The sequence below is a fragment of the Pygocentrus nattereri genome, chromosome 18 (genome assembly GCF_015220715.1).
Source record: "Pygocentrus nattereri isolate fPygNat1 chromosome 18, fPygNat1.pri, whole genome shotgun sequence".
NCBI lineage: Eukaryota > Metazoa > Chordata > Actinopteri > Characiformes > Serrasalmidae > Pygocentrus > Pygocentrus nattereri.
This window is the reverse complement of record NC_051228.1, coordinates 6,964,106-6,991,798: the sequence shown is the minus strand read 5'-3', so window position 1 is coordinate 6,991,798 and position 27,693 is coordinate 6,964,106. Positions and strand designations below refer to the sequence as shown.

At 40.7% G+C, this 27,693-nt stretch overlaps 1 protein-coding gene across 11 annotated transcripts in view; it reads left to right on the top strand.

Moving 5' to 3' along the window:
* Window positions 1–4,453, top strand: part of myo18aa (myosin XVIIIAa) — a 151,972-nt gene extending 147,519 nt beyond the window's left edge. For all 11 annotated transcript variants that reach the window (XM_037547605.1, XM_037547598.1, XM_037547600.1 and 8 more), the window contains 2 exons: window positions 481–1,991; window positions 4,317–4,453. In XM_037547605.1, coding sequence (XP_037403502.1) covers window positions 481–1,978 — 1,498 coding nt within the window. In that variant the 3' untranslated portion in view covers window positions 1,979–1,991; window positions 4,317–4,453. The remainder of the gene's footprint in view (window positions 1–480; window positions 1,992–4,316) is intronic.
* The last annotated feature ends 23,240 nt before the right edge of the window (window positions 4,454–27,693 follow it).

Here is a 27,693-nt window from a genome sequence, read left to right as displayed (position 1 = left end):
TCTCCTTATCTCGCTCTCCTTGAGACTGCACTGGAGGAGGAGATGAAGAAAAAGCTGGGGCTTGTGCTACCTGGAGCTCTGCAGAGTGGTGGGCTATTTCACACAATTACTGCTTAGCAAATAGCATATTGCATTGGGAGCCTGTTCTGATGGGGCTCACTGAGGCATCCGATGGCTATGCAGGGCTGGGCCATATCACAGCTGCTCTCTAGTGGATTTTCCTGCCAAACGTGTCTAAATCATGCCTCTGTTTCCAGGATTTGCTCTTTATTTATTTGCTCTTTTTTGTTTTTTATTTCACTTTCTGTTTCTTTTATCCTTCTCTATCAAAGTCTTTTGTTAATTCTCACATCATAATATATACTTTTGACACTGTATGTCCTTTGATTTTCAACCTATCCTGTCTGAATCATTGCATTTCTGATTACTGTTTCTTCCCTTGTTTGTGTCATGTCTGTCTGTTTTCATTCCCGCTAAAAGCCTCAAATACCCTAATGCAGCTAACGCTGATGTCAAAGATGTAAAAGAAGGGAAAGAGGGTAAGGAAGGGCAGGAAGTGAAAGAAAAAGATGACAAAAATTCAGAGCAGATCAGGTCAGTGTCTGTAATGAGCTCCCTCAGCTACAGGAAACGCTCCAACCTGAAAGACTCCATCGGAGGCACGGGGGATGAGAGCTCCCTCTTCAGCGCCCTGAAGGAGCAGCCAGACACCCCGGACCGCTCCTCGTTCCGCAAGGCAAAGAATAAATCTGGCGAGAAGGCTGGAGATGATCCAGATGACCGTGGCTCTGTCATCTCCCAAGCTTACTCTGAGGCTACAAGCATGGCCAGGAAAGGTCTTGACAGACGCTGGACCAAGAGCAGCCCAGATTTCGATAAAGAATCCACTGTGTCCTCTGTGGCACCCAGCAGAGCCTCAACACGCCGCGGCTTAGACCAGGATGATGATGCCAAGTCTACCCTGAGCAACTACAGCTTACGCCGCAGCACCTCATGGATGGATGACAGCCGTAGCGACTTTGGCCCTTCAACCAGTCCTGGCCTGAGTCGGCGCTCAGGAGGACGGAGCCCTGGAAGCATCAGCCTCACCTCTCGGACCTCATTGGCCCGCAGCAGCCGGCTAAGCGAGTTTGGTGTGGACTTGGATGATGATGACGATGCTATGAGTGTGGCCTTCAGTGAGGGTGGAGTCTCGGCCTACAGCCCTCGATCTCTAGGTCGGAGCCTGTCCACCCCTGCCCAGGCTCGCCCTTCCGAAGATGGCCAGGAAGGCACAGATATTAAACCTGTCAGTCACCGGAACTATCTAGACCCAGATCTGGAAAAAGCAATCAATGAGGTCCTCAGCTTCAAGCCCATCAAGTTCAAGCGCCGCAGTCTGGAAGACTCTGATGAAGAGCAGGATAAGGGAGGAGTAGAAGAAGTCCTGGACAACCGAAAAGGTGTCCGCAGTCTCAGGAGTGCCCTGCAAGATGATGATGACGATGCTGGTCTAGGCCGAAGCGCATCCAGTCTGCGCCGCTCAGCATCTGGCTCAGTGCTGGACTATGGCCGCACCTCCAGCAGCTTAAGCTCTCGCAGCCGCAGCACCAGCCACAAAGTCAAGAAGAAGAAAAAGAATCGTGACACTGAATCTGAGAGCTCCTCAGAGGAGGACCGCAGGAAGAGCTCCAGGAATAAAGGGAAGAAAGGTTCCAGAAAGAGCCGGAAGAAGGAGAGTGAGTCTGAATCTGAATCCGAATCATCTGAGTCAGAATCCTCAGACTCCGAATCGTCCTCCAGCTCTGGGTCCACTGTCTCCTACCGGAGTTCCAGCAGTATCAAGAAGGGCTTGGGCAGGGGCGCAATGGGATCGGACGGGGAAAGGGGACCAGATGGTCCTGTGGAGAGACCCCCGAGCAAGAAAGAAGACAAGAGGAAGAAAAAGAAAGTGAACAACCTGGTGATGAAGTACCTCTACAGGCCTGATGATGATTAAAAACATGCTGCAGGTGACTGGAGGAACAGCATGGTGTTACACTAACAAATTAGCAACCGCTGTATACCTCTGGATGGTGGACCATAGGATAGTTTTCACACCAGTATAACAACTAACTGTCATCAACTCTGCATGCATGTAGGAGATCTTAAGACCAATTTCTGTTTGGTGAGACATGCTGGCTTTGTGCCAACCAGCCATAAACTCTTAACACAGTTCGAAGTTTAACATTGAGAGGAGATAGAAATTAATGAGCTACCTACGTAGCTTTTGTTTTGTTGCATGGTGTGCTTCACGGGTTGTTTTGTGTTCCCTGAAGAAGACTAGGTTTATCATCTAATCATCTGCTTTCTTCCCCAGAAAGAGGTTTGTTTAGAGTGGCAAAGCAGGGAGCCCTGAGCGTGCAGGCACACATACTAATTCGCACTGAATGGCCTGCGTGATAAATGACTTGAATGCAACAAAACAACACTTGCTCCAAAGAAGTTAATTTAGCCAGACCTCCACAGCATATGTTTTTTTGTTCCCTGGTGATGCTGCACCCAACATATTTATAAATATTTAATGCAGTTTGAGCCATTTAGTTTGCACTTGGGTATTAACAGCACCTGTTAGATTTAGTGTTTAATCATGCACAAAAGAATTAGTTAAGATTAACTTTCCCTGATTTCATTGAACGAATATGCTCTGAAACCCTGTGACTTTACTGTAGTTTAGTGTTTCACAATCCAGGTCATGGAGTACGCTTGCTCTAGTATTTTTCAACCTATAATCAGTGGCTTAACTATCGGCAGAGCAAGTAGAGCAATTGCACTGGGGCCCATAGCTCAGCAGATACATGACCATTTCCATTTTTACGGGACCTTTATATCACTACTCGTGCATTTTTGTACCCATTTTCTTTAAATTTTTAAAGTAATATGCAGGGATATATTGCACTGGTTATTTGTCCAAAGTTTAGTCTTGGAAGTTGGTTGCTTTCTTTGCTCCTACTGATCCAAGAAATCCCAATTACCAATTTAGACTCAATCCAAAATACATTACTGCTCATCTCCAGATGTCCATTTTCAGTGTTCTAGTGCAAGTTTTCTTCTACTCTTTTCTCTGTAAGAGCTTCTTGACAGCTACACATCATTTCAGACCCATAGCACAGAGTTGTCTTCTCACAGTGGAAGGACGGCTGTGGATGTTTTCAGATCTGAATCAAGAGTGGAGCTTGATTTTCTCCTCTCTCTCTCTCAGAGATGAAAACTTTAAGTTTATCTGATGGGGACAGTTTTGGTGTCTGCCACGTCTGCCAGGTCTTCCAGGTATCTATCAGGAATTTTGAGCAAGTGCCTTATCTTAAATGTAATGAATTATTAGACGTTAAATGTTTCATTTGTACTTAATGGCTGTTGTGAATGGTCATTTTGACAGACATGGTTAAGACATAGCAATAGTAAGTAAACAAGCAAATTTTATTTTTAAGGACAGGGTCCTTCATTTTTCTGGAGTGGGGTTATACGATCCTAGTAAACTACTAACGCAAACACCCACTATGACTCTGAAAGGTTTTGTTAATGAAATGGTTACTTGGATAAGATGTGTTAGAGAGAGGGGAAAACCCCAAAATTATGCAGAGCAAGCATACTCCACACTCTCAAAAAAGGTCCTAAGCTGTCACTGGGGTGGTACCCTCAAGGGTACCTCTTTAGTTTCTTAGCTAGGAAACATGATACAAATCGCTGCTGTCAGAATAAAACCTTGTAACTCTTTTTTTGTCATTTTTCTGTTTTTAACATCATTTGAAAATGCATGTTGCCCTTTACATTGTGTCAAAATTGCATAATGAATGGACCAAAAGAAATGGCTCAGAATTACTTACATTAAAAGTAAAGTATATTTTTCCCTTCTCCTGTAAAGTTACCATTTTGTAGATACAAGGTTTTGTCCTGACCACAGCAAAATATATTCCTTTGTCCTGGAAAAACTGTTGTAAGGTACACAGTTGGATCTTAAAACTATTCTTGTACCTTTTGAAGGTAAATTTAGATTGTTTGTACCTTGATGAACAAAAAGTGTACCTGCATGGTACCATTTTTTTCTGACAGTGCAGCAACCAAGAATTGGGAACCACTGGTGCAGTAAGACTAGCCATATTCACCACTGCATGAGCTCACAGATGCTATCGATTTCTGAATGTGTTCCTTCCTGCTTCACCTCTTTCTGAGGGCAAGACAAAGCCGTGGGTGAACATGATTAACCTGCAACCCAGAGCAAACAGCTCGTCCATCGCTCTTTCATTGTTTAACCAACCTTTCCTAAAATCAGCACTTATCTGTTTTCCTTCTTCCAGCCCACCTCTCTACAAGAGGCACTTGAGCCGAACAGTGGAGGAAACGGCAGAGGAGGAGAAAGATCTCCAGCAGTCCAGCCAGACTCTCGTAATTGACGGCAGCAACGATACTAGGCTTGCGGAGGCCACAGCGTAGATCTGAACCATTGCTAACGTGAACCCATGCACTGGATTTGAGGAAGATCTCTCACTCCTTGACGTAGCCTTCTGCTCATCTCAGACGCTCTGGGCTGCTTGCGGCCCTATTGGACAAATCTGAACCGTAGTGTACATGGTTTGTGTTATTTAATGACAGCGCTTTAAAATAATGATGTAGAATTCTGCATTGAAACCATTGCCTCTTAAAGTGTTCTTTACACTATGAACTTCTCATCGTTCTCTGTGATGAGACTGGTTCATCACCGCTGGCTTCCAAATCCCAAAATCCCCATTTATCATTCTGATCTTCCACTGCATCTTAAATAGGCAGTATTTCTAATGTGAGACTATTTTAGGAAGATTATTCAATCTGCTTAACCCATTTCTTTACATTTTCGCTTATTTGAATTAATTTTATTGAAGCAAGTTATCTCCATGGACTGGTAGATGGTTTTGCTTGAAGTAACAAGCAAGTGCAGAAAGTTATCACTTCATAGGATAACGTTGTATTAGTAGAAGTGCTAAAAAAATGGTTGAATAATCTAATATTCCAAAATGTTCTAATGGACATTGAGAAATTTTGAAAATATTGCTTATGTTTAAGATGCATTCACTTGCCAAGATACAGTACTGCACAAAAGTCAGACATCACCTTTCATTTGTTTCATTTCCAGTCAAGAAAACGTATGCAACAATTCCATATTATATGAAAAATTTCAACATTTAGTAACTATTACAGCTTCCATTCCTTTCAGGAGACTCCAAAGTCTTTAAAACCTCCACAGTCAGTCTTAGAAATCTGTTGCACTTTCTGCTGCTCATTATCCAAATAATCCCAAACACATTCAGAGATGTTGAGGTCTGGACTCCTAGGGTAGTCAGACATCCAGTTTTGGAAACTCCTGTTTTTTCCACTTATTTACCTTTGATTTGCTCCTTATGTGAGTGGATCATCTTATGTCTAATCTCCACAGAAATATCTCAGAATGTGATCATTTGGATCGTGAGAAGCAGAGGATGCAACCAACTTCTAAGACTGAACTTTGGAGGTGTGGAAAACATCCCTGCAGATTTATTGGAGAAGAATGGAAGCAGTAATAAAGGCAAAGGGAGGGGTGACACTTTATTTTAAGTGGTCCTTTTTAGAAGAAACACTCAATGGACTCTCAGTAACATGTCAAAAACACATGAGGGTTGGGATTAGGTTCTGGGTTGAGGTTAAGGTTATGGTTAGGATTAGGGCCAGGGTTAGGGTTAGGTTTTGGGTAAGGTTGGTAAGGTCAGGTTTTACGTAATGTATTAACAATACATCTACTTAATATCAGTAATATATAACTTGTATTTGCCATTTTGTCTGGAAATGAAATCAGTTAAGGGTGGTCTTTTTCTCAGTACTGTATCATTTTGATTTTTTACAGTGTGTCAGGGTTATTCAGCTTAAGCTCAGACACATTAGGGGTGCTGTTTATTTGTTGTTCCAAAGTGGGACACCAGGTCATGGAGCTGTACTGATATTACTAAACTTGGGCTAGACTTTTCATAGCAAGCCAAGCGCCTCCCACTGCGCTACAGACCGCCCCCCACTGCCACCACCACCCCCACCCCACTCCTTCAGCAGGCTCAGTGACATAATGCTCTCTGTAGGCGACGACTCCATATGAAAACATAGTCTACGGTATTATTGTGGGGAAAACGGACTTTATCTTTAGAAACTGGTTCCTGTTTTTTTAAGAGATTTGCTTGGTCAGGCTGCTGCTGCTGTGTGGACATCATGAACTTTGCCTTGAACCTGCTGGACTTCTCAAGCACCAGCTTCATTGCTTTCGTCACATGGTTTATGCACTTCTTTATCTCCTTCTCTCCTCCGTGGTCACAGTTCTTTCTTTGGTTTTAAGATTTATTTCCCAATAGGATTATATTTGCTGGTAGTTGAGGCTTTTGCTTTAGTTTTCTTTTAATGTTGTGATGCCTCTGCTTTTTCCGAAGTCTATAAGCTGAATAACGGCTGTTAAAGGAGTGGTTTGGGGAAAAAAAAACAAGCTTTCCATTTACCCAGATATTCTCAACCAGTCAAGAAATATTTGGTGTTCAAATTTTGCTGTGAGGCTAATAGAAGTCAATAGTCACCGAAATCTTTAAATACATCCCGAAAAATTCTCTCAACCCACTCAAACCACATCCAGGTCTTCATTAGGGTCACAGACTTAATGTGACTTACTGTCCACTATAAAATAACGAACAAAACTGGGACAGGCAGCCGCTTGACCTTAAAGGGCCTTCGTCTTGCTTTTTTCTTATCTTATTTTTTTATCCACCAATGACGTCGATGTGGTTTTATATATAAAAACCTGAATTGTGACTCATTAGGGAAGCAGCCCAGGCTACAGCACTTCAAACTTGAATGTGAATGGGTGGAGCTTAACTGCTATAGATTGCATAGGTGGATATAAATGGTTACCATATAAATGGTGACATCACAAACACAGTAAACTCAATATGGTCTGTTTTGCAGCTTAATTTCCATATATGGACTGTATGGAGTAAGAAGTGAAAAGTGAACTTTAACCCTTTAAGACCGATGCCAAACGGCTATTTCTACTGTTTTATCTACTGTTTTCTGTTAATAATACATCTTGGAGCTGTTGTTCTGTTTAGTTGAAATGTAAAGAACATGGCATGAAGAATGCGCTGTAACTCCTCTGGCAGCAGATTTCAACAAGCAGATTTCTGGTTTTAGGGCCCAGTAACTGCGTTCAACTATTTTACTTTAAAAAAGTAAAAAGCCGTCTTACATATGGTCAGTGGATGTGGTTTAAGCTCGTAGAGAGAAGTTTTAGGCATTTATCTACAGAAAAGATTTGGGTGACTATTGACCTTTAGTGTTTATAAGCTACATTAGCTTTGTAGCTCCAGCGCAAAGGTGAAAAAGCATCATTTAAACACCATACTTGGCTGGCTAATTGACATCTGGCTGAAATGGAAAATTGTGAAAAATGTATTTTTCGCCAAATAATTCCTTTAAAATTCCTCGGAATGTGAAATCCTCAGAGATTCCTCAAAATCTGTTTTCATGTTGGGTTGATCTACATTTTAGCCTTAATACTGATATCCTATAGCTGGAGATAATAGATTTATTCTTATATAATGTTATATAAATCTGCCAAAATACAGTGTATGGATTAGTCTGGCACAGGACAGTTAAAGAAGCTTGTTCAAAGATGTGCGGTCATGCACAGAGATGACCTTGTGTTATGTGGTCATGCATGAAACAGGGAAAGAATGTAATGTGTTTACTGGACAAGCTGTTAGCAAATTGTTCAGCTTTTGCTTTGTTTTCCTTCTCCCACCTTTTTCTATGCATAAAATAGAACGTTTTATTACCAAAACATGTAGAATTACACATTGTGTGCACTACTGCAGTAGCTTATGCAATGAAAACAAAGGCATATATAGAATATTTATTATATATCTTTGAGAAAGGCTTATCTCCATAAATTTAGGAATGATGCATTAGTTTTATTGTAAATAAATAATGGTGATTGTTTGCCTTGTCTCTCTGTTTTTATCTCTTTGACCCCAATAACTGAGTTAATTACCAATTCATTTTTCCCTATTTGAATGAGAGAAGAGCTATATTCTCTCAGCATGCTAATGTAATTTAAAATAAAAGAGAGTAGATTTGAATATTTTGGATATTGGATATTGAATATTAAGTTATATTTAGTGTGTTTTACACATTTTGTGAACAGTTTATAATAAATAATGCATTGTAATGATCGACATACATTTTTCAATTAACTGCCTCAATATAAAAAAAAAAGTGAAATATAAGCATCCTGAGTTTTAAAGGGGAATCGATGGGAATTTTCTGCATAAATTAATTAAGATTTACAATGTATAACTGCAATATCATTCAGGTTTAGCATGAAATGCTCACAGTGGTGGTGATAGGAACCAGACGTCTGAAGAGTTTCATGCCTCTGACAGCTCCCTAACAGAAAAATGTTATGAAATGGTTAAAAATATGCTGCCTGATGCCTGAGATGATAGTTTTGAGAAATGTTTGGTCAAAAATGTATTTTTTAAAATCTATTGGTTGCACTTTATTTTACAGAGTGGTAATAAATCAACATTGTTGTACTTACCTAAAACTTCCTGACAATTATCAAGTACTAAAAAGTTAGTAATTGTAACAGTAATAAGACTCAAATAATGGTAACATGTTGAACTAACCTGAAAATGATAATTGTGCATTGTTAGTTTTTTTCCATTACTCAACTCGTTTCTGAGGCTTGTGCTTTATAGCAGAGTAACAGGATGTTGTGTAGCAGTAGAGTAGCTGAAAAGGATCATGCAGTGTTGCGGTTTCCAGCCCCGACCCTGTGTAATCTCAGTATATTTACCTCAGCTATTTCTGGGTAACTACACTAGTTTGTAGGTTAGGCCTACACATAAAAAAGATCAACCACGAGTGATTATAATCCAGTGAATGAGTCAAAGAACTGATATTTTCACCTGATGTAATGATGTAACTGAGAAACAAGATGTAAAGAAGTTAGTTTGTGATTTTTTTGCGGTGCTAATACCATTTATACCACTTTAATTACAACCTTTAACTACATCTGTGAATGAATCATTGACAGGGTGTGTTTTCCATATGTCCAAGTCCATTATATTCCCAAACAATTCATTAATGACTATGAAATAAAGGGTGATTAAGTAATCTATCAAAAAAGGTACAACCCCAACTCCAGTGAAGTTGGGACGTTGTGTAAAACATAAATAAAAACAGAATAAGATGATTTGCAAATCCTTTTCAACCTATATTCAATTGAATAGACTACAAAGACGAGATATTTAATGTTCAAACGGATAAACTTTATTGTTTTTTGCAAATATTCACTCATTTTGAATTTGATGTTGAAGTTGGGACAGGGGCGTGTTTACCACTGTGTTACATCACCTTTCCTTTTAACACTCAATAAGCGTTTGGGAACTGAGGACACTAATTGTTGAAGCTTTGTAGGTGGAATTCTTTCCCATTCTTGCTTGATGTACAACTTCAGCTGCTCAGCAGTCCGGGGTCTCCGTCGTCGTACTTTTTAAATATGTCAAAATCAGCAAATTGACTAGTTATGCATTAAGAGTGTGTGTGTATGTATATGTATATATATATATATATATATATATATATATATATATATATACACATAATGTTTACAGAAATTCAGATTTTGTCAGTAATTTGATCAACATGTTTGCATGCACTTGAGTAATCACATAAAGGGGAAACTGAGTCAGGCAGTAATCTGCTTTCTCCTTTGCAACCAGCCAATAAACTCACAGAATAAGATGTGATGTAAACAAAATGTAAAACTCACACTTTACCTGAAAATATGAACATACATCTTCTAGAAGTTGAAGGATATTTAAATCCTTTATTTTGTCAAGCATGTAGTCGGTTTCAGTGTCACTCCAAAAGTGTTTTGCTGCCTCTCGCAGCAAAGCTGTTCGCTTATTTCCGGTACCACTGCCTGTTTTCACACATGCGCAGGCTGAGAAATCCATAAGAAATCAGTTCACATACACTGAGAAATCAGATTACTGAGCTGATCCATCAGATTTCTAGAATTTACAGAGTGTGCAGTTTGCATGACCATTTGAAGAATCAGATAACAGCAGAAATCTGATTATCCTCAGAATACTGAGTGAATGTAAACGCAGTCAGTGCTTCCAAACGGTAGCGCATGAGCCACATCCTCTATGAGTCTAGCTGTGATGGTGAGTGATGACGTCCTTTGCTCGAATACATGACTACTGAATAAAACATCCTATTAAACATTCACACAGTTCGGAATTTGTGTCATAAAGATTAGAATGGAGTTGACTTAGTTTGCATTTCAAAGTGGTGAAACAATCTATCAGGAGGATTAATAAAGGCTGCAAGTTGAGTCATTAAAAAGAGCTGGGCATTAAATCCGTCCTCTGCCCCCTGGGTTTTGTGGATGGTGCTGTGACGCAGACGTTCCGAGTGGCACACGGCTCTGTCCCATCATTCCTGTCCAGCGGTCTGCCTCTGAGGGACAGCTTAAAAGCCTGATCCCTATTCATTATGTGCCCAAAATGATGTTTTACAGTCCACTGGGACAAAAAGGCATCTGCTGGACAAAAGCACCCTGTCTCTCTCTCTGCCTCTGCTGGTCAAGGCATACTTTGAATGCTTGAAATCTTAATGCTTCATCAGACCAAGACATTTTGGACTATTGGATGCTTCCAACTTTATGGGAACAGTTTGGGGAAGAACCTCTTCTGTTCCAGCATGACTGAGCCCCAGTGCACAAAGCAAGGTCCATAAAGTTGAGTTTGGTGTGGAGGAACTTGGCTGGCCCTCACAGAGCCCTGACCTCAACCCCATCAAACACCTTTAGGATGAACTATAACAGAGATTGCGAGCAAGACCCTGTCATCCAACATCAGTGTCTGACCTCACACATGCTCTTCTGGATGAATGGACAAAGATTCCCACAGACACTCTCCAACATCTTGTAGAAAGCTTCTCAGAACAGTGGAAGCTGTTACAGCTGCAAAGGCAGGACCAACTCCATATTAATGCCTATGGGTTTAGAATGGTGTCATAAAAGCTCCTGTGTGTGTAATGTGTAGATGTCCCAATACTTTTGTCCCTTTAGTGTGTTTTGAAACATTTTGCAGGCACCGTTTTCAGAAAATAATGACGAGGATGACAGTAAATGTCTTTGTACTGCTTATGTTCAAAGTGAATTTTCTAATCCCTGCTTTCTACTTTCATTTGCATTTCACATTTTCCCACTGGTCACAACTTTTTTTTGGAATTGTTTACATTTGTGTTTGGCCTTCTTGTGTCTGACTGGAGGAGCTACAGCATGTGATGTGCTTCCCCTCCAAGTCCAATTGTTCTGCGTCCTCATGCGTGGAGGTCATGCATCCATAAACCTGCAAATTACAGACTTTGGCCCCCACTTGGGTTAATCCAGTGAGGGGGGCAGGTTGCACGACTGCCTGAAACACTCCTCAGTCGGCCTGATTGGAACCCTCCCGGCGGTGGGATGCAGCTGCCTGTCAATACGCAGTGATTGGAGGTGCTGGGAGACCCCCCGCGGGGAGCAGGTGAAGCAGCAGCGCTCATTTGCAATGCAGAGAGGCCCTGCCAGCCCGCTGTGTAGCGCTTTGAGCGATGCTTTGTTTGCACATATTATTTCCACCCTAATGAGCAATACACAGCGCCGCAGCTCCGGTGGAGGAGGCAGGCTGATTTCTGCTGCTGGATGGATGAAGGAAATGCTGCTTGTCTGTGGGAAAAAAGACAGATTTTGCAAGAAAGAAAGCACAGCCTTACATCTCATGGTGACTGTAAATGGCTAAATCATATTTTTGTGTATTTTGTACAAACATAAGGAAAAGAGAAAGCCGAGATCACAGACTATGAAGAAGACCGTTTTAAACAGAGATTCTGGCTCCTTTCAGTGAGTTCAAGCTCCGTACAAGTTCAAGCAAGCTCTGCCCTCAGATCTTGGTAACAATTTACCTGAACTCTGCTACATAACATTGACATAACCATGCCATAAACATACCATGGAAGATGTCATATGCGGACATGAGCTGTCATGACAGATTGTGCTCAGTAATGCAACAGTGTAGTTATCATTACTGTTGATTGTTATGACAGATGTCATAATACTTGACAGTTAATGTCACATGCTCATGTTTGCTGTGTACTCTAATTAGCTGTCACGACCTCAAACATTATGACATCTGTCATAACAGTGAGCAGCAATGGTACATAATCTGTAATGACCGCATATAAGACAACAAAGTCAGAGCTGAAACCACATTTTGGACTTTTAACGGACTTGGACTTCAGACTACAAACATTTTGCTTTGAATGACTTTATACCTAAATTATATATATTTAATTCAAATAAATGATGGAGCATTCCATTTTGTCACTGCCAAAATGATCATAAAACTACTAAAGCTTTACCACTTGTTTCAGTAGTGACCGTTTCAGTAGTGACTGTTTCAGTAGTTACTGTTTCGGTAGTGACTGTTTCAGTAGTGACTGTTTCGGTCGTGACTGTTTCAGTAGTTACTGTTTCGGTAGTGACTGTTTCAGTAGTGACTTTCGGTAGTGACTGTTTCGGTAGTGACTGTTTCAGTAGTGACTTTCGGTAGTGACTGTTTCAGTAGTGACTGTTTCAGTAGTGACTGTTTCAGTAGTGACTTTCGGTAGTGACTTTCGGTAGTGACTGTTTCAGTAGTGACTTTCGGTAGTGACTGTTTCAGTAGTTACTGTTTCAGTAGTGACTGTTTCAATAGTGACTTTCGGTAGTGACTGTTTCAGTAGTTACTGTTTCAGTAGTTACTGTTTCGGTAGTGACTGTTTCAGTAGTGACTGTTTCGGTAGTGACTGTTTCTGTAGTGACTGTTTCAGTAGTGACTGTTTCAGTAGTGACTGTTTCAGTAGTTACTGTTTCAGTAGTGACTTTTAGTAGTGACTGTTTCAGTAGTGACTGTTTCAGTAGTGACTGTTTCGGTAGTGACTGTTTCGGTAGTGACTGTTTCAGTAGTGACTGTTTCAGTAGTGACTTTCGGTAGTGACTGTTTCAGTAGTTACTGTTTCGGTAGTGACTGTTTCGGTAGTGACTGTTTCAGTAGTGACTGTTTCAGTAGTGACTTTCGGTAGTGACTGTTTCAGTAGTGACTGTTTCAGTAGTGACTGTTTCGGTAGTGACTGTTTCGGTAGTGACTGTTTCTGTAGTGACTGTTTCTGTAGTGACTGTTTCAGTAGTTACTGTTTCGGTAGTGACTGTTTCGGTAGTGACTGTTTCAGTAGTTACTGTTTCAGTAGTGACTGTTTCAGTAGTTACTGTTTCGGTAGTGACGGCTCGCTAGCCTTGAACAGCTTTTTTTTTTTTTCCGTACTGATGGAAATTATTAATGTTCCACACTGATTTTCAAATTTTGGGACACATTTACTTCAAAACAATGGGATCTAACTGCTCACCATGTGGCCATGTGGGACAGGGATGCAGTCTCACTTCCTGCTCTAAACTGCAGGGGTGTGGCTCAAACAGGCTCCGCCTTTTTATGGACTAAAACTGTGTTTCGGTAGAGACATGGAAAACATGGGACATTTTTAATTTATTAAAAAAAACATGATAAATCTAAACATTTCTGCTTCACTTTAAAAGAAATCTTTAAATGAAGGATCTTTAAAAAAATGTATGTATTACTGTAAAAAGTGTAAATCTTTGAGTCAGGGTTTGAGACAGCTGCTGCTACCCTATAAATGATGATTTTGTATATATTTAGCTTATTACTGTCTCAATGTATGTCTTAATTATTACATAATCTTTGAAAATATCTATGATCTAAATATTCATAGTATGTATGTATGTATGTATATACATGCATACATACATAAATATCAGCCTTCTTACATTTTTTACAGCATTTAGCAGACGCTCTCATCCAGAGTGACTTACAGTCACTGGCCCCTTTATTAGGTACACCGTGCTAGTAAAAGTTTGGACCCCTTTTGCCTTCAGAACTGCCTTAATTCTTCGTGGCAGACTTTCAACAAGGTGTTGGAAACGTTCCTCAGAGATTTTGGTTGGTTATTTGAGTTCCTGTTGTCTTTCTATCATCTGGAACCAATCTGCCCGTTCTCCTCTGACCTCTCACATCAACAAGGCGTTTTCGTCCACACAACTGACCGCTCACTGGATGTTTCCTCTTTTTCGGACCGTTCTCTGTAAACCCTAGAGATGGTTGTGTGTGAAAATTCCAGTAGATCAGCAGTTTCTGAAATACTCAGACCAGCCCGTCTGGCACCGACAACCACGCCACGTTCAAAGCCCCTTAAATCCCCTTTCTTCCCCGTTCTGATGCTCGGTCTGCACTTCAGCAAGTTGTCTTGACCACCTCTACATGCCTAAATGCATTGAGTTGCAGCCGTGTGATTGGCTGATTAGCTATTTGTGTTAACAAGCAACTGAACAATAAAGTGGCCAGTGAGTGTACACGAAGTGCTTTGTCTATCTAGAGAAAGTATCTAGTTACCAGTAGGTTAGAGAGAAAGCCAGCCCTGAGCTCAGATACTGCTGGAAACATAAAGTCACTGTTAATACCCAGAAAGAAAGAAAGACAGTTGAACACAGAACAGTGCAATACAGTACAGTATAGTTCATACATTACATACAATACATTACAATTAATACTTAATTCAATGCTCATTTAAGTGCTGTATAAAGAGACGGTCTTCAGTCTGCGTTTGAAGACAGCAAGAGACTCCACTGTTCGGACAGCCGGTGGGAGTTTGTTCCACCACCTGGCTGCCAGTACAGAGAACATTCTTGACGCTTGTCTTCCGTGCACCTTGAAGGATGGCGGGTCAAGCCGAGCTGTACTCGAAGCTCGAAGGGCTCGTGATACAGTTCAAAATTTCACCATTGCCATCAAGTAGCTAGGGGCTGGCCCGTTTTTGGCTTTGTAAGCAAGCATTAGGGTTTTAAATCTGATTCGTGCAGCTACAGGAAGCCGGTGACGGGATCACAGCAGTGGGGTGATGTGGCTGAAATGGGGGAGATTGAAGACGAGCCCTGCTGCCATCTGGTTCAACCTTCTTGTTGAAAGACAAAACTGGAGGAGTTTCGTTTAAATCGGCCAGCGATGGCACACGCTTGCATCGAGAAAGCGGTGGCTGAGAATACAGATGAAGTTTGGGTGATCATTCTCCGATAAGTCTTGTTTTTCTACTGTCGGAAGTTCAGCCGCAGGCAGGAACGGAGAAAATGAATCTACGTTTAATGCAATATTCTCTTCTGTTCTCTCCTAAAGCCGTTCCAATGGATATTGAATTGTGTCTGTACTTGTGGAATATGAATTCTCAGTGGCCTCCATCAACCTCTTCCTCAGTCCTCTGGTATAATACCTGTCGGCCTGCTCGTCTCCTGGAAGGGCGCCCTATTCCCCAGGGCTAATTAGCTTGTCTCCTCTCACTCTCCAGGCTTGCCTCTCCATTTTGAGGATGGATTTTACCCTGCGTGTCTAATGGGTTTTTAATGCAGCCATTGTCTGGCTTAGTCAATACAAATTCACTTACCAGCTCACTAATAAATATCCTGCTGAAATTCTTGCTGTATAATTCCTCTATGAGGCCAGATGGAGCGTGGTCAATGCCTGCCGTTATGGTCCGCCTGATAAGTGATTAAGTGCTTGGCGGTGAAGAACAGGTATGAAACATACTGGCGATGCTGTGCACGGGCAAGTCATTGTGCGGAGATGCTGATGGCTTTTTAACAGCCTGGTTTGTTTATGAGTGAGTTGCTCAGCAGTACTGAAGCACATTAGGCTGGAAGGCCCAGGGTATTTAGGAAGCATATTTAGGATTTTTCTGGAATATTACCGCTATTACAGTGTGTGTTTAAGCAGGTTCAGCAGTATATCGTGTAAAATGTCATGGTGTCATCAATTTTGGATATAATAATTTTGGTTTTATTATGACTCTGACATTGAGTTAGTGTACTTTTATGTCTTGATTGTACAGAGCTCTAATTATATAGGGTAGCTGGGGAAGACCCCCATCTCTAATGGTCCCCTGTTCAAATGATGGGGCTTATAAATCAATATAATCTTGTTACATTTGCTGAATTGCTGTAATATAATTCATTCTGACATTTCCTTTGGGGGACAGTGTTCCTGAGATTTGTTCCTCTGGAACATCTTCCTACCACTGTGTAATAGTGATGGTCACTGACTTTGCATTATATTGAGTTTTATTAGAAATGTGGTTCAAAATACATGATTATGTGAGGTTATAAGAGAATATATTTGGTCTTCAAGGTAATTCTGAAGTAAAAACTATAAAGTTAAGGTCTTTGGGGCAATAAGACACAGATCCCCCCCAGACACAGAGCAAAAAGCCCCAGAAAAAATTAAGCTCTATTATTATTAGAAATATTATTTTTCCATTATAAAGACACAAACTCGTTTACTAGCATTTCATTGGCTAGCTAGCATTACCATTACATGCTAGCTATAGCAAACATTAGCTTTTTATCCATCTTCCGGGACTTTTAGATCCTGAAACATTTTTTACACAATTTACAGTCATTTTTCTTTCGTTTTAGCTCGTTTTAAAACAAGTGGAACAGAAATCATTACACCACAAGCTGATAAATCCTTTTTTTTAAATGGCTTATTTACCAGACCATGACCTGACCATGACCTGACCGTGGCATAATGCTGCCATCCTTTGCTGAGAAATTGGGCCTACGTGTTGTGAATGGATGTCCCTGACGTCCACTGTCGGAGATTCCATGCTATTGTCCTCTACAGAGACCATTTAGTCTCGATTATAAAAGGTCAAAGTCAAGCAAGGCCACCTTTCCAAGGCAGCACTTATGGAAGATTTCCCCCCTAATTGGCCCCAACTTAAATCCATGACTTAGGGAAGGAAAAGGAGGTGGGAAATGTTTCCCTTGAAGAGTTTTCTTCAGTGACCAAGTCTTCAAATAGAATATATTTCTGAAATATAGGAAATATAAACTTCTTTTTCTTTATTTGTGGTAGAGTCAGGTCCAGAAATATTTGAACGTCGTTAAAGTTAATGCTGATTTGTTTGTCTGCCACATCATGTTGGAGTCAGTAATGAATATGAGGTTATATTTTAAGGGGTACATCCAAAAGGGGTGAACAGTGTCGGAATTAAACCCATTTTCATGCATAGTCCCCCATTTTTAGGGTCTCAAAGGTACCTGGACAAACTAACAATCATAAATTGAATTATTATTGCAAGTCCAGAACATTGGAACCAACAGACATGACTAGCTGCTGTTTAAATAAGTTCTTCCCTGGTGATGCTCTGCTATGCCTCTTTAGTAGCTGCTTCTTGGTTGTGTTTTACCTCAGTTGTGCCTTCAGTAAGTGAAATGCGTGCTTGATTGAACTGAATTCTGGTGATGGGCTTGGACGTTGCAGAACATTCATGCGACTTCTTTGCCTTAAAGACGTCTTGGCTTGCTTTTGCGCTATACTTTGAATCTTTGATCATTTGGATCATCTGTGCTTTGAAGCATTTGGCTGAATCTGAGCACATTAGGAATATATATTTTAGAATTCATCCAGTTGTTCTTGCCAGCAGTCACATCATCAAAAACACAAGGGAACTAGTTCCATTGGCAGCCGTACATCCCCACACCATAACACTACTTCCACCATGCTTCACAGATGAGGTGATATGCTTTGGATCATGCACTTCTTCGTACTTTTCTCTTCACAGCAGATCTTTTTCTCATCTGTCCGTAGTAACTCTAATCTAGTCTTCCTGGTTTTTTTGAGGCTTACCAGTGGTTTACGTCTTGTGGTAAAACCATCTCTATTCAGTCTGGTGAAATATTTTCTTGATTGTTGACTTTGACACTGATATATACCTGATCTGGCCAACTGTTGTGAAGGGACTTTTCCTTACTGAGGAATCACAGCAGTCTTATCTGGTGCTCTGGGCCTTTTGGTGTTTCTGAGCTCATGCATCCTTTTTAATAATTAGATGATGTGGCTGCACCCAATGCTGTTTCTCACCGTCCAAATATGCTGAGAGTTGACAATGGAAATGCCACCCTTGAAATCGGTTCTAGACCTTTTATGCTTGTAAACGAAACACTGAGATAATAACACCTGACCATGGAACAGCTGAGCAGCCAACTGCCCAAATACGTTTGAGTTGGTAGGTGGTGGGGGGTATTTCTACACCGTTATTTCTACACTTGTTATTTCTACACTGTTCAAATGATGTGGAAGTACATACATTTCAATGAAAGCTTCAACTCCCGAGTGGCGCAGCCGTCTAAGCGTTGTCCCATCATCAGGAGATCACAAGGTGGATCCCTGGTGATGCTAAGGCCACCCACGTCTCTCCCCATAGTGAAGCCTGTGGTAGCTTTCGCCCTCCTAGCTGGTGCTATTGTGTGACTGGAGGAGTCTTAACTAGTGGGTATAAAATCTAAAAAAATAATATCTTTGTCAATGTCCAAATATTTGACCTGACTGTAGATACATTTTGGGTCAATGGGTTTTCTGTTCTTCTCTAAGCACAGCGGACATGGGAATGATGGTAATCGACCATGTGCTACTGAATGTGACTGAATATAGATTAATTATGCTGGAATATTCTTTTAATGCAGAACATATTGAGGTTGCTGGAGACGACAGAAAATTAGAGAAGCTCGACTTTGTCTTTTAAGTGCTTTATAATGGAGTCAGCAAAGCATATCAGTTGAATGCAGAATAAGACAGCAGGCAAACAATATATAGGCCTAATTGGCAACATAATTCAATGCTAATTTTGAAGTGGAGCATTTTTTATTAGGGCATATTCCAGCCCTAATATGTGTGTTCCACCCAGTTCTTATAGAGCAGCTCCTCACCCTCCCCTCAGGATGTACATTTTACTGAGGTAAGCTAGGGTCAGCAGCGCCCCGAGGGTTTGAGTTATATTAGTGAATAGTGTTCACTGTCAGAGTCTCGGGGCAGGCAGGGAGAAATGTGGAAGAAGAGCACTTTTTTCTGTATTCCCCTCCCCAATATGCCCCCATTCGAGCGCATTTGAAGAGCATCTCTTACCGCAGTGTACTTTGGCATTAGTGTCTTGCATATTATTACAAAGCTCATCACCAACACAGCAACATAAATGAGCAATTAATAAAACTTATTGTGCATTTATGGTTCTTATAGAACAATGCAGTGCAACACCGGCTTTGTAAAACTGGCTGCCCTCCACTGCTGCGGCAATATTAACACTGGTGCTGTACAAACTGGCACTTAAACCTGATGAACAGCAGAAATTAATTATTCATTTAATTACTGAAGGCATTAGGAGAACTAGACAACAGATGGAACTCATTCTGGGTGGTGCACCCTGGATGGACAGAAGCCATATTTGGAATGGTCAGCTTGTTCTGGACTTGGTTAGTAGCTCTTACAGTAATCATGGGCTTTCAGTAACTGGGTGTTGGTGCTAGATTTTCTTAAATACTAGAGATGGCAGGTTGGCAGAATAGAGATATTGCTATAGTGCTATGGTTGGTCAAAATGATCATTAAGTACAAGATATTCACTTTTCAGCATCAGGAAAACAGCAGAAAAGATATTTAACAGAAAATTACGCAGACGCCTCAACAACTAAATCAGATTTTTTTTCACTATTTAGTGTGTCACTCTACTTTTTCTTATTTTCAAAGAAATGTGCAGGGATATTTGTCCACACCTCCAAAGTTCAGGCTTAGAAGTTGGTCGCATTTTCTTCTCTTCATGATCCAAATAATCCACATTCAGTAATGTATGACAGATGAGGTCAGACTGCAGTTCTGCGACCACCAGCAGCCTTTTTGTCTGTCTCCTTTTCTCAGTAAGAGCATCCTTTGAGACCCGGAGCGCTGAGTTGCCTGTTCACAGTGCAAGGATGGCTGTGGATGTTTTCAGATGTGAAGCAACCTCATTTTCCCCTCTTTCTGAAAGATGAAAGTTTATCTGATGGGGGCAGTTTTGGTGTCTACCAGGTCTTCCAGGTGGCTGTTAGGAGTTCTACTTCTGCTGTAGCTTTTAGTCATTTTTTGATCTTTGGAAACATTTTCACTTTTTCATTCGCCTTTATCCAAGTAGATTATCTTTTATCTAATCTCCTCCAAAATATCACCTGAAAAATGAATAACTCCTACTTTATGGCCATTTTGAGTGGAAAATGAAATAAATGACAGCAATTCAAAAGATTCAAGAGGTCTTAAACTTCAAGAGTTGTCCTTGACTCGCTAGGAATTAATCAAGCCTCTAGAATTGTAATAATCCTTTGCGATATCCTTAAAAATGTTAACAATTTATATGGATTAATAGCTTTGTACATAAAAGCAATGTGTCAATAATATGACCTGCATTTTTTTGGTTTACTATTAAATACTTGACATGTCACAGCATCCTACAGTACCTCCTTTATGTGAATATATTTTCATTACATCAAAATAACATTCACTTTAGGCATTCATGCCTCTCGTAGTAAAAATAATGGTCAGGTGGTGCAACCAGCTTAGAAACTCATTGGAACTGTCTGCAAATTCTGATTTCCTCAAGTGTTATGCAGCACAACTGCCAGAAAGGACTTTTCTTCTGACTTGCTTTTAGGAAAGAGTGGGCTCTGAAGGTCACATGGGTGTCTATGGCATCAGAAAGAAGACCCCATGTGACCTTCATAGGGCAAAGCCAAGGTCAGTGGCCCTTTAACAATACTGCACAAATGACATTAATATGTTATGGTTAAGTCCCAAGTCAGGTGGTGCGACCCTGAACCAAGATGTCTTATTATTATATAGTGAATAAAGTGAATGGAATGTTACAAAATCATTTCAAATTTATAAACAAGATAAGAATTTACAGTTTCTTCTGCATTACAGACTCTACAAAGACCAGTTTATAGATGTTCTCAGTAGTGGTAAAATATTGATGTGTTGTTGTGCCAAATAACATTTTCTGGGTGGTAAAAGAAATAATGCTGTTTAAAAAAGGAATTTACAGCATTGTAAAAGCATAAAACAAATATTGAGTAGATATAAAGTGCAACTCTCCCCCCACCACTCAAACATAAAGATTGAAAAACCTACTAAAATCGCCAGGGTTTTTTCTCAAGTCTCTGAAGTTCTCGGAAGAGTCTGAAGGCTAGTAGGGGAGAGTGGGGCACAATCCAAAACATGTCAGTTTTTGTTGAAAAATTTTTAAAATATTTAAGTTGGAACAATCATATTTTTATACTAGCAACATGTGACTGTTGTCAGAGGAAAACCTTGTATCTACAAAATGAGAATAAAAAACATACTTTAGTTTTAATGTAAGTCAATGGAACCAGATTTTTGACAAGGCCTTTTGGCTGTTTCTTTTGGTCCATTCATCATGAAATTTACACACCAGGTAAAGGGTAACGGGCATTTTCAAATTATGTCAAAAACAACTGAAAAAACTGAAAAACTACAACAATGGTCATATGATGTTTTCTTTCGAGAACAGTGACATATATGTCCCTTTCAAAGGAACACTTGAACCATCAGTTTACCTGATGGGTGGGTTACGTGTAACAGAGTCAGTTTAACACTTGTTAGAAAAGTCTGATAAATGAGTGCAAAGTTAATTCAATATAATTCTATGTTACAAGAAACAGATATATTTTCCAACTGTACTATATGATATATTATCATATATATTATATTATCTATATGACAGACTGGCAGCTCAGTTGATAGATACCCACACAACAAATTATATGTGAAAACTTACATGACGCTATGTGTCAAATAATGACAAGTGTATTTTTGTCCAGTGAAGGACAGCAAATTAAAACATTGCACATCAGTAAAATATGGAACAAACTACAAATTCTCCAACTGTTAATGTTAATTTGATTCATATATTTTGTACATTGTAGGCAACAAGCTGGTGATTAAAGGTGAGATTTGCACAAACAGCTCAGTAACTAAAAAAAGACCTGTGTTGAAAAATGACTTACATGCCCTGAAAACACTCTTTGGCACTGATCTCTTTAAAACACTGACCAATCGCTCTGAAATTTGGTGGGAAACTGTGGATAGAAAATAAGGTGATGTGGCCAGAAGCTCACATTGCTCAATCTTCTTCAACAACAAAAAAGTCCAAATTAATTTTCCCCACGCTAGGTTGTTCCCCGGGCTCCCCTACTTGAGGTTTAGCAACCTTAGCTATTTTTTTAGCCTCTTTTTATAATAGTCTCTTTCTGCTCCTTTTGTGCTGCTAATTATGTTCCTGACCATCCAGCATGAAGAGCTCTATTGATTAATGATCCTCCAAAATGCTAACCTAGCTAACAATTAATGAAAGCTTTGGGGGCTAGTTAGCATGAGCTCATTTGCATTATGCTAACCATCCATCTTTTGTTAATTGTTAGCCACTTCTATTCAAACAGATGGAGGCAGTGCGCTAATATACTGCTGTGTACACTAGCCTAAGAGCACCTACAGTAACTGACCGACTACATGCTGGACTCTACTATGGCCTGCTGAGGGTCCAGACTGAGCAGTCTGACAGAATGAACTCATCTTCCTGTCCGTCTGCTTTTCCAGGTCAGGGGCTGTCTTATAGTGTATGTGGGATCAGCTGTGATGGACCAAAGAGAGGCTTGATGAACAAAGGTTGGCACTTACTGCACCTGACTGCAGAATTTAGTGCTGACCAGTATTTTAGCTGACCCAGCCAACATTCGTAAACCAAGGGAAGCTGCCAGCTCTCCTTGCTCAGGACACTCCAGAAAGAGAGTAAGCAAAAACTTCTGACATGACTCAATATTAATTATAAATATATTATAATGGAACGTCACATGAACTCAATGTGCTTTATCCACAGATGAATGAAAAGGCCTGGTCACATTCATTTCAAATGCATTTTATCGGAGATGTGCATTAATTTAAATGATCATTGGGGGCAGTCGTGGGCTGGAGGTTAGTGAACCAGCCTTGTGACCGGAAGGTCGCCGGTTCGGTCCCCAGAGCCGACAGTCCATGATGAGGTATCCTTGAGCAAGACACCTAACCCCCAACTGCTCCCTGGGCGCTGCGGATAGGGCTGCCCACCGCTCCGGGCAGGTGTGCTCACTGCCCCTAGTGTGTGTGTGCTCACTAGTGTGTATGTGGTGTTTCACGTCATGGATGGGTTAAATGCGGAGGTGTAATTTCCCCATTGTGGGACTAATAAGGGTCAATTAATCTTTCATCTTAATCACTGATAAGATCTGTAATATTAATCCAGTATGAATCTGCAGTGTGTGTAGTTTTACGGTCTGACGGTAATAATTGTGGAGTGATTATAATCCAGTATGAATCAGTATTTAATCAGTATGAATTGTATTGTATCTACCACTAGTGTTAATGGTGATAACTGTAGAGTGGTTTTAGTGCAGTGTGAATATGTACTGTATGTCCTTTTTACAGTCCAATGGTAATAATTGTGCTTTTTTTAGTCCAGTGTGAATCTGCAGTGTGTATAGTATTTACGGTCTAGTAGTAACAACTGTGGAGTGAATGTTAGTCATGCTAATGAAATGAAAACCTGCGAAAACTCTCTTTATAAATTACCATTATAATAACATAAGATGCTTTGTTCCATAACAGTCAGCCAATTACATGCCTTACAAGTTACATTATAGAAATATTAGATGGAAATATGACATCTTTTCAGAATGAATGATGTTACATAAACCAATCCATTCAGATTTCCGATTACATCCTTCAAGCCCCACACTGCAGTTCTATATGGTTAGAAAAGAGAAAAGAAAAACCCACTCTATCACTAAAATACAGCAGAGAGAGCAGAATGCTGGCAGTGGAGAAATGAACATTCGGTCATACAGGCCAAGGCTTGTTGGATTCAAAGGGGACAAAAAGGTAAAAGCCTGTCTGAACAGGCTTTAAAGCTGTACATCCTTCTGAATGTACGGTTTCTATCAGTCACTGTAACTAGGATCTTACAGACCCCTATTTTAAAATTCATATTTGATGTATCATTCTCAGCACTGCAGTGACACTGATGTGGTGGTCGTGTTTTGCGCTGGTATGAGTAGATCAGACACGGCAGTGCTGCTGGAGCACCGAGTCCACCCACTATCCACTCTCTTAGACTCTTCTGCCTTGTGGGTTCCCCTTGTAGATGTAAAGTCAGAGACAGTAGCTCAGTGTCGCTGCACAGTTTGTGTTGGTCATCCTCTAGTCCAGGGATTGGCAACATGCAGCTCTTTTACTGCCCTGTGCTGGAGTTAATGTAGAACTGCTAAATCACCCTTTAACCCTGAAAGTTGGTGCGCAGACTGCTGGTCACCATAGCTCTGCGAGAAAGATTCATGACGATCATCAATAATTTAGACGAATGGACTTATTTGCATTTCTATTCACTGCAGCTGGTTTCCTGATACGTTTAATGTGCAAGGAGAAACTGTCAAACGCTAAAAAGTCATGAAGCTGTAGTCAGTTTCTCGTTCACCAGATTCTTGTTTGAATTGTCCTGGTCCAACTTAAATAGTGCAGCACTTACATTCTGCATAGTGCAGCACCATCCATTTAAGGTGGAACTGGAAAATAAGAACAAGAAACTCGCAAATGAGAAGTGACTTCATCTTCACAAAAAGTTCAATGTTAAGAGACATTCTACAAAAAGCTGTTCTACTTTTGTGGGAAAGTTTCCTGCTGGAGATGTGAGAAAATCGGCTATAGCTGAGCTAAAGCTTAAGTAAAGTAAGTCTGTGTTTTCGTTCATATTATATTTTTTTATTTTATGCTAGCACATTAGCACATGCTGAGACGCATTTACAGCCAAGATGGTAAAATTGACATAAACATTGTGGTTCTTAAGGTGGTTTGATTTTTATTGAAAGGGCATAATGGCTCTTTTTAACGTTTGTATTGCTGACCCCTGCTTTACCCCTTTGTCAGTGGTCACAGGACACTATGCACTGGACGCTGTTTGGCTGAATATTTTTGGATCCTGTATGATTCTCAGTCCAGCAGTGACACTGAAATGTTTAAAAACTCCATCAACACGGCTGTGTCTCATCCACTCGTACCTGCGCAACACACACTAACATGCCACCTGCAATGCTGAGAATGATCCACCACCCAAATAATATCTGCTCTGTTGGGCTTCTGACCACTGAAGATGAGGGTAACAAAGAATCGGAGAAACAGATGGACTTCAGTCTGTGACTGTAGAACTACAGAGTGCACCTATATGGTAAGTGGGGCTGATAAACTAGACAATGAGCGTAGAAACAAGAAGGTATTCCTACTAAAGTGCTCAGTGAGTGGACATTAGGAGTTACTTCTCCTTTTGCAACACACATTAATCTTCACCAGCTGCACACAGACAGAGAGGCAGTGCAGCACAAGGGCGGTCAGATTTAGCCAGCGTCCATCAGACTAACCCTCTTTTCCCCTCAGCACACTCCTCAGTCCCTCTAACCTGCTTCAGAAGCCTGCCAGGCCAGTTGATTTTGAATACTGTAAGCGTCTTATGAGCGACAGGGCAGATGTTTATCCATCTTAGCCCTCATGGCATTTACTCCACGCTGAGTGCTTTCCCACTTTCTGCGACTGCACGTTTTTCCTTCGCCTTACCTTGCCGGCTTTACCCCAAGGTGTTGATGGATTGAGTTTGTTTTCAGCTGCTTTGCCATTTTCCTTTTTTAAACCTGACATTTAGCAGCTGTGAGGGCTCGACAAATAGAACATGTTTGATTTGTGCGCAGGTAACACGCTCCCATTATGGAATTCATGGGAAATTGACTCACTCAGTGCACTGAGCCTTTGACCCCCTCCAGTCGGCAGCAAATTACATAAATACACAGCACTGAGCTAAAGGTTAGCGGTTCAAGGACTACCCATGAGGCTGTATGGAGCAAACTACTAGCTTTAGAGAACAGCCGAACTCAACAATCAATGTTCTGCATGCACACAGTGCCGTATTTGTGAATGCGAGTAAGGTACATACACTACAGACTGAAAATATGGAAGCGACTGGAAGATTTGAAAAATATTTTACGATATGGTAAGTTTGTGATCATCTAACAGAACATTCAACGACATAGCTGTAGTAGCAGTAGTGAAGCATCGGAGTACACTGAGCTATACTGTAGATGCATTCCTTTACTTACATTAAGTACATATATTATAAACAGACCATATAAACTACTTCGATTAAGCAAAACCTAACCTTACATGACCTTCCTCTAACCCAAACCCTGGCCCCAGGCTTTATACTAACCTTAACCTCAATCCAAAACCTAATCCTAACCCTTACCCTGGCCCTAGTCCTAATCCTATCCTTAACCCAAAACCTAGTCCTCACCCTGGCCCTAATCCTAACTGTAGCCCTGACTCTAACCCTCACCCAAATCTTAACCATAACCTCAACTCAAAACCTAATCCTCACCCTCACTCTGGCCCTAATCCTAACACTCACCCTGGCCCTAATCTTTACCATAACCTCAACCCAAAACCTAATCCTAACCCTCATTCTAGCCCTAGTCCTAACCTTAAGCTTAACCTTAACCCAAAACCTAATCCTGACCCTAACCCTGACTCTAACCCTGGCCCTAATTTTAACCGTAATCTGAACCCAAAACCTAATCCTCACCCTCACTCTGGCCCTAATACTAACACTCACCCTGGCCCTAATCTTTACCATAACCTCAACCCAAAACCTAATCCTAACCCTAGTCCTAACCTTAAGCTTAACCTTAACCCAAAACCTAATCCTGACCCTAACACTGACTCTTATCCTGGCCCTAATTTTAACTGTAATCTGAACCCAAAACCTAACCCTAACCCTCATCCTGGCCCTCATTTTAACCTTAACCGTAACCTCAACCCAAAACCTAATCCTAATCCTAACCCTCGCCCTAATCCTAACTTTCATCCTTGCCCTAATTTTAACCACAACCTCAACCCAAAACCTAATCCTAATCCTAACCCTGGCCCTAATCCTAACTTTCATCCTTGCCCTAATTTTAACCACAACATCAACCCAAAACCTAATCCTAATTCTCACCTCAGCCCTAATCCTAACCTTAACTGTAAACTCATCCCAAAACCTAATCCCAATCCTCACTGTGCCTATAATCCTAACCCTAATTTACAGACTGGTGTGAGCAGTGTGTATATCAGCTTGATCAGGATTGTTCATCATTTCCAGATCTGAGCTTGGACTCTCCAAAGAAATGGAAAAACAACTGAATTCAGCAGATTATAAACAATTTTTATTTACAGGGTTAATTAAACGTCTCCTGATAATCTCCTAAATGTATTCATTACTGCTACATCAGTGATATGGTGTTAATGTGTTAGTGAGTCTGTTGAGGACTCAAGTACTCAAAGTAGTGTCACCGAAAAAGTCTTCACATGTTTTACACCCTCTTAGCATCTGAATAGAGGAACCAGGTGGATCTGATTAGAGCCGCAGGAAAACCACCAGGAGCCAAATAACATAGTATTCCACACAGACACAGTCGCTGCTGACATCTGAGGGTTTTATATATAGGCTTTATTAAAGGACCATCAATACAACAAGTCCATCTAAAATACAATTATACACATACTTAGTATTCATTTAAATGAGAGTATTATAAATCCAGGAGAGTCCAGGG